The sequence below is a fragment of the Psittacula echo genome (genome assembly GCF_963264785.1).
Source record: "Psittacula echo genome assembly, chromosome: 10".
Taxonomy (NCBI): Eukaryota; Metazoa; Chordata; class Aves; order Psittaciformes; family Psittacidae; genus Psittacula; species Psittacula echo.
In genome coordinates, this window is record NC_137741.1 from 12218697 (window position 1) to 12234201 (window position 15505).

The 15505-nt window shown below is 43.8% G+C and overlaps 1 protein-coding gene across 1 annotated transcript in view; it reads left to right on the top strand.

The window, feature by feature from the left end:
- Positions 1-8028: 8028 nt before the first annotated feature.
- Positions 8029-15505, top strand: part of PDE8A (phosphodiesterase 8A) — a gene marked incomplete at its 5' end in the record, with an annotated part of 120139 nt that continues 112662 nt past the window's right edge. The window contains one exon of the mRNA XM_080626786.1: positions 8029-8289. Within this exon, the coding sequence (XP_080482912.1) occupies positions 8029-8289 (261 nt within the window). The remainder of the gene's footprint in view (positions 8290-15505) is intronic.

Sequence of the window (15505 nt, forward strand, 5' to 3'; positions counted from 1 at the left end):
ACCCCACCTAAGAGGGATCGGTTTTCTATTGGGAGGACTAGTTCTTATCCTTGGTTTAGTAAATCACAAACCAAAAGGGCAGCATACTGAATTAATGTAAGTTAGTTAAAATACTTAGGAAGAGAGAAGGGAAAATTCTCCAGGAGGGGAACAGCTAATTCTCTATGGTCACAGCAGGCTGCGTGGCACTGTGTATCCAGATAGATAATCCTGCTTGTGAAGCACAGGATAATTATAGTGGAGTGGGTGGGGACGACAGTGCTTTGTTCCTCCCTTCCCCACAAATTTTTGGCTGACTTGAGGCAAGGCCAGGCAGTGGGAGCTGTTGGAGGCTGCTTTGGCAGCAGCAGCTCACAGAGCACTCCTGCTTCCCACTGAGCTTGGGAGTTGGCACTGCTGGACAAGCTGGGTGTTACAGTGCAGCCTCCAGCATCCCGTGGGTGCTGTGTTCCCCAGCAGTGTAGGGCTCTCAGACTCCGGAATTGGAAAGACAAGGCTTTGGTGGTCTCCTCTAGGTGGGTGAGGTCTTGGATACTTGGGTACTTAGAGGAGGAAAAGGCAGGAAGAAGCAAGAGAGACTAAGAAATATGAGAAAAGGAGACAAATCTTTAGGGTAGGATGGGGTTAGGAAAGACTTCTACATTGTGGGACACCAAAGAGGGTAATTGAGGTGGAAGGAAGATACAGTGAGAAGGGGGTTACATTTTTCTCCCAGAAATAGTGTGCCTATCCTTCGGACCACTAAGTAGTATTGAGTGTGACATGTAAACTACAGCTGTGCAAGCCATTTTGACACCAGTGATAATGGCGAAGCTTGTACATACATGAAGTATCTGAGCTTTCGACTTGAATGTGTTTGATGCCAGAGTTGAAAAAGTTGCTGACTTACGCTGTCTTGAAGGCCCTGATTTCCAAGTAGGCCCTGATTTCCAGTTGTCTGTGTTCTGCAATTGCAATTACACAACAGCAGCAAGCCAGACATCCTGGCAGGCCTCCAGAGCAGCACTTCTGACAGTTGCTTTAGGGTTTTTCAGGACATCAGGAAAGTGATGCAGAAAAATAAACCCATTGGATTTCTGTACATCCCAGGAGGTGGGGGATGATCTGTCCCAGGACAGATATTAAACATCTCGCGTAACCTGAAAATGCCCAGTTCCAGTTGCTTATACACAAACAAGCAGATGTACCCTGGCCTGCTTATGGGGTGTAATGCTGATACTAACTTGTGGCTAAGGCAGAATACGGTCCCTGTTTTCTTTTCTAGACTATCTTACAGTCATAGAATCATAGAAGAGTTAGGGTTGGAAAGGACCTTAAGATCACCCAGTTCTAACCTCCTTGCCATGGGCAGGGACACCTCACACTAAACCATGTCACCCAAGGCTCTGTCCAACCTGGCCTTGAACACTGCATTCACAACTTCCCTGGGCCTCCATTCCAGTGCCTCACCACCCTAACAGCAAAGACCTTGAAGCTGGAGAGACGAGCTCTGTCACAGCTTGTGTGTGTCAGTAGTTAGCAGTGTAGAGTTCATTCAGTTGTTTGTGTGCTGGCACATTTTCCACAGTTCCTCCTCCCCACTGCCTCCTTTGCTGGCCTATAGACCAGCAGGATTGCCTAACTTTTCAGAAGGCCAAAAGGCACATTTGGAACATACAGCTGACCTGGGGAGAGAAGCAATTAAACCAATGTAATTTGTATCAAGATTGCTGCCTTGTGTTCACAGGGTTGCAGGCACACTTATGCTGCCATTGCTGAACAAACATTTTTTCAAAGCACACTGATACTTGTTGCTCATACAGGTGTTAGTCCATCATTTCTTCTGTATAATTCTCACTCTCAGTGTCTTGGCCAGTGAAATATTATCAGAACTGGATTTTGGCACCAAACAGTTTTTGCAGGCCTTCATATGCATTTTTGTGTAATTGGACAAGAATGAACTGTCCCAGTACTCTTGCATGAACTCAGTGTGTGCAACAGGAAATGGCCAAAGGCTGTGTGAAATGGATGCATGCTGCTGATACATCAACAGGGAAGTGCTTTCACTTATGAAATTTGGCAGCAGGTAGCAGACATGGGGAGCAGTGAGGAAGATCTGGGTGTCAGTGTGGTTTTCAGTCTTTTGTCAAAAATGCAGGATCCAATGTAATTTGTCTGTGGGATAGATGGGGGAGTGGCTGAATATTGTAATTTTCAATCCTTTTAAAATTTTAAGCTTACCTATTTGGTCTCTAAATACTTTGACCTCCCACAGCACGCACTGCTCTACAGACCAAGCTGATAACATTCATTCCAAGCTCTTTCCTGTCCTTCTTTCTTATTCTTCAGTCCTGAATGAAATTCAACCTTATTCTCCATAAATAACCTTTCTCATTCCCCAGCTGTCTCCTACAGCTAGTTCTCTTCTGACCTCTCACTTACTGACTCTGTACTGACCTTGCACTTCCCACACAGCCCTAATCTGCCAGTGTCTACGCTCCTATTCTTCCTCTGCTATTTTGCATTATTTCTTTTCTTTTTTTTAATAGGGCCTAGCATTTCCTGAGCTGCAGTTTAGCAAATGAGCTTGAACAACCCCCTTTATCCACAGAGCTCACATAGTGTAGTGACAAACAACTACCATTGGCAATGATTTTGATGTTTTCCTCCTTCTCTCTGATCTAGGCTGTGGGTAAATCCATACTTTCAGTTGTATTTTTCTATAGTAATAAAAACCAGCATCAGTGTTTTCAAACTGAAGAGAAACAAGCCAGTGCCTGTGCCGGTGTCTTGTTCAAATAGAAATTTCTTTCTTTCATTGGATTTTCATCAGTGTAGCAACAACTCCAGTGATTTCTCAATGCCTTTTATTAAACTGCTAAGGGGTTCTTCAGGCATTTAATGCTCATCTCATCCTCCCATTCAAGGCAGTGTGAGTTCTCATCTGAAAAATTTGCAAATGGAGGCTTTTTATATTTGTTTGAAATTAGGCTGTAGGTTGAACTAATCAGAAATTATCTCATAATCTGAAATAATCTGTCTAGGGTTAGTTGTAGAAAAACCTTTGAAAAACAGCAAAGAGGTCATGCACGTCATATCTGCATGTACCCTTTGTTGTTTTGTCATGCTATTATAATGTAATGTTGAACAAAGCATTTCTCCCCCTTTCCCCAGTACTTGTTTGTCTGTCATTTGGATAAGCTGAAGTATTGGCTGAATGGGAATTTGTTTGCTTCTAAAGTGGAAAGCAGACATGTTTTAAATACTGATATTTTTTGAAATGACTCCCTGAAATGTACACTTCATCTCTGTGTAGCTGCAAATCCAACCCATTTATTTTACAAAGTAGAAAGCTTAACTCTAGGCGTCAGCACTGCAAACTGAATCTGGAGCCCTGAAAATGAAGTTTTGCTGCCTCTGACTCCTCCGGTGCCACCAGAAATCAAGTGCAAAGCAATTTTGCTGACAGATCCTTAAGGGTGAAGAAGAGGAGAGCCCATACTTGTGGTTAATGGCACAAGTAAGAATTCCAGTATTCTTTTCTCACTCGGTTTCTTTCTAGCTGCACTTAAGTGTGTTCTTATTAATGGGATCTAGTAAATAACATTTAACATAAAGAATGAGGACAAGATCTGTCTCCAAACAGTGCCCACTGTTTAAAGCAGGTATGTTAAGACTTTCCCTCCTTTTTTAAGTGTTTATCTTAAGTGGGCATCGAAAGTGATGAGAGAGCAAAGGAAGCCAACGTCTTTTCTGGTTCTAACAGGCTATACAGATCAGCTAAGTTAATGGGGTGGATGAAGTTTACGTGACTAGTGCTTATACTTGAAACTGCACTGTGGCAGAGACATGGAGGAAGGAAAGACTTGATTTTCCAGCCTTTAAAACTAGCGATTATGACGAGTAAATAAAAGCATTTTGACAGTGCAAGTACTGTGGTTATCCTGAAAAAAACACATTTCTCAAAAGCACTGACATTTGGCTTTGCATCTCCTAACCCTGTAAGGTGTTCTTATTGGCACTGACTGATGCTCTAATGTGTAGGAGTGAAGAGCTGCTTTTTGCCATTCTTGCTGTCTATATTATAGAATCATAGAATCAGCTAGGTTGAAAAAGACTGTTTAGATCATCAAGTTTAACCGTTACCCCAGAACTGCCAACCCTACCACTAAATCATTGTCACTAAGGGCAAACTGATTTCCTCTCAAGATTTCTCATCATGGCTGCCCCTCATGATCTCCACTCACAGCCACTTCTCATCTGCTCCCCATAGTGGCCCACTCTGTATAGTTGCCACCCCTACCTGTCATGGCCACCCCTCACTCACTATGGCTGCCCCTGTTCTCCCCTCATGATCTACCCTCATGGCTGCCCCTCAAACTTCATGGCCACGCCTACTCTTCCCTCATGATCTTCCCTTATAGCCACCCACAACCGTCATGGCTGTCCCTCCTCTCCCCTCATGATCTTCCCTCATGGCCACCCGTCAACCCTTATGGCCATGCCTCTGCTCCCCTCACGACCTTCCCTTACGGCTGCCCTTCAACCCTCATGGCTGCCCCTCTTCTCCTCTCATGATCTTCCCTCACGGCCACCCCTCCTCTCCCTTCATGATCTTCCCTCATGGCTGCCCCTCCTCTCCCCTCATGATCTTCCCTCATGGCTGCCCCTCCTCTCCCCTCATGATCTTCCCTCATGGCTGCCCCTCCTCTCCCCTCATGATCTTCCCTCATGGCTGCCCCTCCTCTCCCCTCATGATCTTCCCTCATGGCCACCCCTCAACCCTCATGGCTGCCCCTCCTCTCCCCTCACGATCTTCCCTCATGGCCACCCCTCAACCCTCATGGCTGCCCCTCCTCTCCCCTCACGATCTTCCCTCATGGCTGCCCCTCAGACTTCATGGCCACCCCTCCTCTCTCCTCATGATCTTCCCTCATGGCCACCCCTCTTATCCCCTCACGATCTTCCCTCATGGCTGTCTCTCAAACTTCATGACCACCCCTCTTCTCCCCTCATTATCTTCCCTCATGGCAGCCCCTCACCACTCATGGCAGCCCCTCACCCCTCATGGCTGCCTTTCCTCTCCCCTCATGAAATTCCCTCACAACCACCCTTCACGGCCGCCCCTGCTCTCCCCTCATGATTTTCCATGTCTAAGTGGAGGCCAGTAACGAGAGGTGTCCCTCAGGGGTTGGCATTGGGACCGATGCTGTTTAACATCTTTGTCGACGACATAGACAGTGGGATTGAGTGTGCCCTCAGCGAGTTTGCCGACGACACTAAGCTGTGTGGTTCACTGTCATATTCATCATTTAACTGCATATTTTGCTTTTAATTATGATGGCATTTGTCTTGTAGTTAAGCTACTGTTCAAAGGCTGACTGCTCTGAATGCACAGCAATGCTCACACCGAATTGGTTTCTTCTGAAACACTGATTCTGATAGGGGAACACAAAAGTGTTCACAATACAAATTTGGAGTAATTTAAAGTTTCCACATGTGATACATCATTTTCTCTCCTCAGACACAGCTTATTGACAGAAGTTGTGTCTCTGATATTTGGTTTTCTCCATGCTCCTAAATCCAAAGTTTGGTTCCTCCCTAAATTGCTGTTCCTTGGCCACTGAAAACAAAGTACCTCAGAGAAGCACCTGTGTGAGCTATTAGAGAGTAAAGGTTGGCAGAATGACGAATGACATAGTAAAGAAAGTGAATGACCCATGCGGAACACAAATAGGGCTCTTACAAGCCCCTCAGTCTGTGTGTGGTCTTTGGTAGAATAAGGTGTTATACATCTGTCACCAAACCTGAGCTGGTACTTCTGAAACATGTACTGCCTATAGCAGTAACTTGTGTGGCACTGGGCATGGCATTTTAAAGGGATTTAAATACTCTGTTTGCTCTCTTACAGTATGTACAGACACCTCTGCTCAAAACTCGTCTGTATAAGGGAGTACCGTTACTTCCATATGATATAGAAACAGAAAAAGTTAATTACATGTGCCAGAAAGAGTCTGTCTGTGATTCATTTTCCAAGCCTTAGGGTCTGTATCCCTCCTTAGCACCATCTTCCCTTTCCAAAGTCTTTGCTTTCAATAATATTTGCAAAGAAATTGGTACAGCCTGAGTTGAAAAGGAAGGTGAAGGGAAATAGCAACTGGCTGTTTCTAGTTCCTCCATCCTTACATGGTGGCAGGTTGCTGGCTTCCCCAGGTGGGCTGCCTGTGTGAACGTGTGCAGGGTACCCGGGCTTCTGATGCTGGGTTAAGAGTTCTACAGATGGAACTAGCCGTTGCATTCAAGCGTCCCGAGGTGGCTGGCGTCGTGCAGTGACACGGGCCTTGCAGCCATGTGCAAGTGCCCCGGCTCCACATGCCGCATTGGAAACGCTTCGTTCCACTCTCATGGCCGCGGCGGAGACCAGGACCCTCGGTTGGGGAACGGCGAGACAGGGCGGGCCTAGGCGCGGGGCGCTCCGGTGACAGTGCTGGCGGCGGTTTGAAGTTCGCCCGCCCGAGGGCAGCCGCGCCGCTCCATTGGCCCTGGGCGGGTGATTTGCATTGACGCCAGCGCCGGCCGGAGGTCAGCGCCGCCGGGTGCTTGTATTGGCTCCGCCGCTGTCAAGCTCCCGGGTGCGCGGGCGGGGGACCGCGAGGCGGGGCGGGCGCGAGGCGGGGCTGCCGCGAGGCGGTCGCGGGGCGGGGCGGCGCGGGGGCTGCCTCGCTGCTGAGGAACATCAATAATAACAAGGTGAGCGCAGAGCGAGGGACGGCGGCTGCGAGGAGAGAGGCGTTTCCCTGCCGCAAGGGATGCAGACATCACGGCCCTGGGAACTAGAGCTCTCGCCGCTGCAGCCCTTTCCGCCGGGATGGGACGCTAGGATCGTTTTCCTTCTACTTATCGCTTCTTCTAATTTTTCCTCCTGTTTTTTAATTTTTGATTTTTCTTCTCTTCGCCGTTTCGCATCGTTTCTCTGACCAAAAAAAAAAAAAAAAAAAAAGAAATCCCCCCCAACATGGAGGCCCTTTGATGCCTCCGGCAGCCGCGCCGGCTCCTCCCGCGGCACTGGGAAGCCCTCCGGGCTGTGTGCCCCGCTTCTCCGAGAGCCGCCTCCGGCACTCGGCCCGGGCGCTGAGGGGGTCTCCCCGCGGCCTGGCCCGCCCCTGCCCCGCGCCCCGCGGGCGGGATGCCGCTGCAGCCTGACGGGGGGCTCTTCCTTCCGACGACGGGAACCTGAATGTCACCCCCGCGGCGGCCGCCCGCCCGCGACGGAGGCGGCGCGGAACATGCCCAGCGCGGCGTGAGGGGCGCAGCCGGCTCCTCGGCGCGGAGGGGCAATCTTCCATTATTCTTGTTACTCGTTTAAATTGTTGGGTTTGGCCCCAAGGCATACCCCGGCACAGCGCCGAGCAGGACCGCGAGGTGTGAGCGCTGCTGGCCGGGACCGCGGAGGACGCGGTGGGGAGCGGCCCCCGGCCCGTTACCGGGTTAACCGGTCACGCCGTACAAGCCCCGGTGGAAAATGCGCTGTGCTTCGGACTAGAAAGGAGGAGATGGTGCAGTGCCCCCGGCCGCTCTGAGCCAAGAAGACGCTGGGGTGCGTGTTTTTGGGGCTTGGGGGACTCCTTGTTATTTTTGCCCTTCCTCCCCCTTTTTTTCTTGCCTTTTTTGTTTTTTCCCTGAAGGAGAGAAAACCCTAGCAAGATTCTCAGATGGCTTAGAAAAATGAATAATAATCTGTGAAAATATGAAGTAGACCAGTTCTTGATTTCACCCCTTCCCTTCCCTCCAGCTCCCCAGCCCACTGCTGAGATTGAGATAAAAGGACCCGTTTCCTGGAGGACGAGGAGAACAAACACATTTCTGGTGTGTAAAAGGGACCGATGGCATTGCTTCAGAGTGTAGTGGAGACCCAGGGAAGAGGTTCAACCTGTTAACAAAAAATTAAGCAGAGAGAAAATACCAACGGAAAGGAAAGATACATATATATATTCATATATATATATATATATACCCAACTTAGAAGTATTCCCCAGGTGGCCACAAAGCATGGGCTGTGTTCCAAGCACCAACCTCTCTGACAGCAGAGTGATCTGTCACAGTAGCAGTGAGTCTGAAGAGTGCAATTCCCCTCACCAGACCAACACAACCATGTCTCAGCAGCAGCAAGGCAACCCCGTCCCAGGATTATTCATTAAATGCTACAACACATCCACTTATGAGGGGAGGACTAATTCCTCTAAGAAAAACAAGAAAGAGAACAGCCAGAGCATGGAGGCAGAGGTCGAGACCATCAGATCCAGTGTTAAGGTAAAAAGGGTGCTAAACATAAACACTGTTTCTCTCAGAACAGGAGCTGGCTGTAGTGGTCTAACCCAAGGAGTCTCCCTGCTGAAGTGATATGTTGCGGGGAAGCTTTTTCTGGCTTGAGCGATTACTTTCATTTAGAAAACTAACCAGTCTCCTGAAACGACTTTATAGATGTACCCGATTCTCTTTCTTGATTCCACAAAATGCGTTTTCTAATGTTGAGAAGGAAATAATTGTAGTCGTCCTCGTCAATTGTTAGAACCAGGGGGACGGGTCTTGCTTCTGAACCGGGAAGCCCCGTCCGTCTGTCCGTCCGTGGTGGGACTCTGCCGTACATGGGACCTGCAGTGCCACTGTGTTCTTTGTGTGTTTTGTGCTGGATTGTCCAGTGTTGCTGTCTTGTTTGGAAGCAGAGGCAAATCGCAGTCTGAGGCATCTGCTAGCCCGGCTGATCGGTTTGCATACCTCTGCCATTCAGAAAGTTGAGAGTGGCAGCGGTTTTTGCTCTGGGTACTGATTTACATTAACAACTTGTTGACCTTGTCTGTTGCTGCAGATAGTGTGTTTTTTGGGAGGGTTTTTTTGAGCGTGCTGGCGTGTGTAGAGATACGACCCACGGCTGTATGAATGCGCTGGGCACATGCTGAAAAAAATTGTAATTTGTGATTTTTTTAGTTTTAACTGAGAGTGGTGTGGAGTGCCTGCTGCTTTGTGTACTTTCTATTGATGGCCTGTTTATGTATAAGCTGTACTTTAGACCGTAACGCTGTAGGTTTTCACTATCCTGTATTTTTGTTGTTTATTTGGGGGGGGAACTATCTATTTTGTAAAAATAAGTAACAGCAAATATAAAAAATAAAACCAAATTGTAGTAGCCCAGGGGATATTATATAACATGGCTGATCTGCTTTGGGTTACCGTGGTAAGAACTGAGGTACACATGCCTTAAATATAAGATACAGGCTTGAGATGCAGGCAAGAACTAGCAAAATGTCAAGCGTTTTGTGGAATCACTGGATCTGTAGTTTTCTTAAGATTTTTACATGCTCATTGAGATGGCTTCTGGAGTATTGACCTGGAATAATTTTGTTAAATTATGTGGTTTATTTTCTTCTGTTGTTATGTGAATTTAGTCATTTCAGTTCATAGGACTTTAAGAAAAGTCTAGAAAATTGGAAGATGCTTTGTTGATAGTGAGTTGGAGGAGGAATTAAAATACCTAAGGCAGAACATGAAAGTGAATGGTTTTACATTAAACTAAATTTTTGTGTTAATAACACTGTACAGGAAACTGAACTTTATGGCCCTGTTCACACATGATAGACATGCTTATGGCATGTTTAATATGATAATTGCATTAAAGACACTTAATTTGTCATCAGAATCCTGACAGTAGTTTTGCTAGTTGAATTTGTAATACTGAATATAATTGCACATTACAGGATCTAAACCGAAAGTGTTCTTAAAATTTATATTCTGTGAATTTGTCTTCTGTGTGCTTGCTTATGGGTTAAAAAACAACTCCAAAACCTGTTTCCAGAGGCACTCATGGGAAGTGGTCTTAATTTTGTTAAATTTTGCTGTTTGATTTTAGGAACTCTGTAAAAATTGTTGTTCCTAAGTTTGGATAATTCAGCCAGATGCTATAGGATGATGCTGGTTTTTATGCAGACTATACTCTCATTGGCAGTCATTCTGATTTTTATCACTCTGTCGTATTTTCTGCCCTTGTCATCACTTTAAGCACATTGCTGTGAAATGATGGGTTTTGAGAAGTGAGAGTGGAATTCTGTTTGTGCTCAGCTGAATACAGAATCTGTTGGAGCCATCGCATCTGCCTGATTTTCATGTGCAAAATCCTATAATACACTTTAGAGCTATAAAGCAACATGGTATTTCATTCTCTGTTTTTATCATTAGTGTGTATAATATGATCAGATTTAGAGTTCTTAGTGTGCTGGATAATGGCGTTGTCTCAGGGGTTGTGCTGGAGAGAGGGCTGTGCTGTCACAGAGAGCAGCTTTCATAGGACACTGAACTTGTTTGGAAAGAAACGAAGTTTGATGAGAACATTGACGATAATGGACAGGAGCCTGAAATTCCTGAAGCCAAAAGGAGCATTGGGCAGGACCTTGTGCTGTTTTGGAGTTAAAAGGATTTTTGATTTGAAGAAGAACTGTAAGAATTAGAGCACTACTAGGAACCATTGGTATGCTTCACTGTGCTTGTAGTACACCCTTTATGGCCCCTGGGGTACCCTCACACGAACACAAGATGCTTTTGTGCTTTGAGCAGTGGTCATGTCATCAGAATTTGTGTGAATAGGCAGTAACCTGCCTGAATGGCATTTGCACTTGGTTTCAGAGCACTTTAATTGAAATTCATTCACAGTCTTTTGCTGTATATGCACAGATTAAAGCCAAGAGTCGTGTGTTAGAACTAAAAACAAAACTTGGCCCATGTGTACATTTCATATTTTCATTTTGGCTGGCATTAGCATTAAGTTTATTAAAATATGTATAATAGTGCAACAACTTTTATTGAATCTGGTTTTTAGCTATAGTGAATGTTTTTCAAGTCAGAAAGTATCATAAAAAAGAAATAACTCATGCTAATTGTAAAATGGCATTACATGTATTGCTGATTAGCCCCAGACCTATTTTGGCTTTATGTTTATGTCTTATTTTATCTTTCTTCTGGTCAAGATGATTTTTTAGATGTGTGGTGTGAGCATACTGTATTCTGTGATTTGCATCAGTTTACAAACTCTAGCTAAAAAAGTTACCTGTTCTTCCCTAACATGGAAATCTCTGAATTTATCCATAGCAGATTTATTGAGCAGTCCTGAAAGTGTATGTGTGTGTGCAGAGGTAAGTGTCATAATACCTGTTTCTGGTATGTACGAGTATGGTGACAGTATGTGAGAAATGGAGGAGCCCTTTTAAGTAATGGTATTTGGCCATAGGACCTGTATCTCCCTCCTTCATTAGAATTTTCATACAGTGCTTTTATTTGAAAATGTAAGAGCCTCATGGAATAAGTGTGGTATCAAAAAGAGAACCACCATGAAAACTCTTCCTTAATTTTCAGTGTATCAATTCCACAGCTTAAAGTCTGCACTTTCCCAGTGAACGATGAGCAAGACTTGGATGCAGTGACTTGGGTTTGATTATCCAGTGCTACATTAAGAATATCAAATGATACTTCCCCAGTACTGTTGCAAAGGAGAGGGGTTGGTTGTCGTGTTTGGGATTTTATGGTTTGGAGGGTTTTTTGTTTGTTTGTTTGTTTTCTTTTTTTGTGGTTTTTTTTTTTTTTGGGGGGGGGTTTAGCTTTAGCAGTTTCAAGAAAGTGGACTTAAAATTGCAGTTGTCTTTCATAGATATTATTTATAGCTATGATTTTCTTTTTCAGACATTTGTGGTGTTGAATGTATGGTAAAGGTACTTGACTTTATAGAAACCTGCTTAAATACCTTGAGAATAATATCTCTGTTTAATCTATAGCATGAGTGGGGTAAGTGCTGGAATGGTATAAGGGCTTAATTATTCTATGATTTATTTACAATTGGCTTGGGTATTCATAAGCATATGCTGTCCCAACATCACGTGTGAGTGTCACTCCTCTTCTGTAGTGCATTATTATTCAGCATAGCACATACATTGCACATTTATTTTGCTCTGTCATTCTTTTGTGTATATGAGATTTCCTTCCTCTTGTGTAACTCTCCCTGTCACGTAGATGTAACACAGAAATATATGCATTTCAGTGCAAAGGGATGAGAGAGTAAATCCAAACTTCCTTTGTTTTAAATTAAAAATAGTCCTAAGCCAGCAGGGCTAAATGAAATAGCCTTTTGATTTATCAGCTGATATGGGACAGCCAGTTTAAATCCGTGGCCTTACAGCTGGTAAGTTTTCTTCATTCAAGCCCTGTGAAATTGCCTGAGAATTTTGCAGTTGCTGCAAGCCAATGGTTACATAATTCTGCACACAGGAGGCTGTATGCTGTGTTGTACCTGCAGCGCTGAAGTGTATCTTGCTTCAGCATTTAACAGCACATTATTTAGTCAGTTAAGCTGTCTTCTCTCTTCCTGCCTGTCTGGTAATTCCTTCCGCTTGGAACACACAAGCCCTCCCTCCCTTTGAAATTCCCACATGTACTGTTCATGCGTCCACTGAGGCTGTCCACTCTCTCTTTATTCCTCCCTGTTCCCACTGACACTGTCCTCAATCATTTCCCTGACAAACCTCCCATCACCGTTTCCCTCCCACTTCCACTGACGTCAGCTCTCCTGTGCAGGCATCCTTGCTCCCACTGAGAGTATTCTTCCCACGCTGAGATACATGAACTTTTCTCAATCTTTACAGCTCCAGACTTCCATGCTGATGCTTCTTGTGCTCTTGTTGCAAGGCATGAACCCTTTTTCTACAGGAGAAGGGTGTCTGATTTTTAAATGGTATGAAGTGAACTGGTGTGGTAACATGTGAGCTGGGTTCATATCTAAGTCTAATTTTTTATCTTTACCCTTTAATTTCTTGTTGCTTGTAAATGGGAAAAAAACAAACTGTAAATCACTTAGGGTACTGCACTACTAGCATAAGCTGTTTTCAGTTCTTAAAGCATTATTATTGGTACCTCTCCTGACCATGCCAGCTAACTCATGCAAAATGTGTCACTGCATCTGAGGGCAATTCCTTGCATGACTGAAAGGTTAAACCCTGAATTTTTTGAGTACTTACTGTTGGTAAAAGCTTTACTGAAACTCCTTTCAGCTGTACATTCATCTGCCAGGCAAGAAACACTGACTTTTCTCTGCCCTTTGCATGGTTCTTTGCTGTCCCTGGTCTGAGCTTGTTTTGTATCTCTTCCCTCGTCATTTTAGGTAGTTTATTTCTAAGCTTTCCCTTTTCTGGTGTCTGAGTGTGTCAATAGAGGAAGTATTAAACACAAGCCTGTATTTCTGTGGTTATAGGTGTTTATCTTACTGTGTTGTAACCTTTGTATTCTTAATTGTATGGCTCAGATTGAAGTGTAAGTACATCCACAGTGAGAATTTTTCTGGTTGTAGAATGTACTTGCAAGTGAGGCAGAAGAACAGGAGGTGATACACTTACTAGCTCTCCCTCCCTTTCTACTATTCCCAATGTTACACGTGGTGTGAAATTCCAGAGCAAGATACCAGCATTGCCTTGCTTTTTAAGATGACAGCAATTCAGATTTTATAATCAAAATGTTAAGTCTAAATATAAGCTAAAGATATTAAAGGGTGAAGTAGTTACAACCACTTGTAGATACTTAATGTTCAGTGTATTTAGAGTATGCTTTCGATCTACGTGAATATGAAGAATGTCTCATTAAGAAAGTTGCTTATAATTCTTCGGAAACTTAGAAAAAAAAATACTGTTTCGGAACTGTTTTGCTTCCCATATTGCATGCTTTAATATCTGCTCCTCATGTTTAAGTAAATGTCAAGAAAATGAGTGGTTTTTGAATGAGAATTATTTTTAACATCCATTGAGATAGTTACATCCAACAGTTGCCACTGCCAACAGTGATAAACTGCTGGTTTACTTTAGTTACATGAACGTTTGTTCACCTCTCTTGGCCATCACCTTGAGAAGGAACTTGAGAAGTTACTTTTTCAGCAATAGTAACAATACTTTGAAAATATTCTACTCTTTTAGCATTCCACTTGGAATGCCAGCTGACTTTCAAATGAGTCCTCAAATAGGAAATAAATATTTAGAGGTATGGACAGCTGAAGCTCTGATGAGCTGTCAGCAAAAAGTGAAAGAAACCTAAAGCAAAGATGGTCATGAGCAGACTGGCCACCAGGTGACTTTGGTTCAATACAAGCTTTATGTAAGTTGTATTTTGTCAGGGAACCACAGAAGCACACCTCACACCTGAGAACAATTTAGCATTGTGTTCTATTTTGGTCATATGTATGGATATACTATGTTCATGTGGTAAACTGCTTTACTAGCCTTGGATGGAATTAAAGGACTGTTTCTGAGACTGCACCTATTGTGTGATTTCGTGTCCTAAGTACAGTTTGCCATGTGAATTGCACCGTTTTATGTGTCAGACCCATTCATGTAGTGGAGCTTCACTAGGAATTTGCCCCTTGACATTCTACACTTTGGTATCTGTCCATTCAGTAACATAATGAGGTATCCCCATTTAACCATCATTTAAATTGGCATAGGATGATAGATGCAAATTGAACAGCTATAATGTGCATGACATATCAAATAGTTTTATTGCCCAGAGTCATACTTTTAAGTTTCCAAAGGCATCAGGGAAGTGGTGCAGTTAAAGCCCTCTGCTTTTCAAAAAGATTTTGGCATTCAGAGCCTTTTAGATTCTTTCTTGAAATCCGTGTTAAGGCCAAAATGTAATAAACACTGTTGGTACACACACTGTGAAACTGAAGTCGTGGAGTCTCTAATTTGTGCAGTCTTCCAGACCATCCCCTTTTACTATGGGTTGAACTGTTGGCCTCAAATCAAACTGTCAGTCCCTTTTCTGCTCTTGTTGTAAAATCTTTTAAGTCTGTCCCTGTACACTGACTAAAAAGCTCAGCATTCTGTAACCAGCTCCCAGATGTACGGCTTTGTTTTGGGAGAAAGGGCGGGGGCTACAACCTAGTTTTTGACATGAAAATGCATTGACATGAAATAAATTGTATTTATTTTGAATGTGGTTGACACGGTAATTTGAGATGGTTTTTGATGGCATTTTAAACATTTAAAGGTAGTCTGCATTTCTATGTAGAGAGTGAATGCCCTTACAAAGCAAAAGAATTTGGAATAAAAAAGGGATATTCAGAAGTTAAAAGCAGTTTTGAGAATAAATACTGTTGCTAGTGAAAAAGACACTGATTCTGCTATGTGGGACTCAAACTAAGATTCTTATCTTTTCCTGGAAAAGGAAGAAATGTGGCTTTTGATTCTACTACATTATTACATGACAGACCATTTTTGAGCACTAGATCCCTAGAAATTAAGGTGACACATTTTTGATGGTGTAAAGATGGTCTCCTTGTTGGCCAGATAGGTGCTTCATTTCTGAGTGAACTAAATAGATACTATTCCAAGGACTGTTATTTTTAATCAGGATAGAAATTCATTTATTTGTTAAATATTTTTAGTGTATTTAAGTTGCATCTGTTTCCTCACTGGAAATGAGAATTCACTCTTTTTGCAAAAGT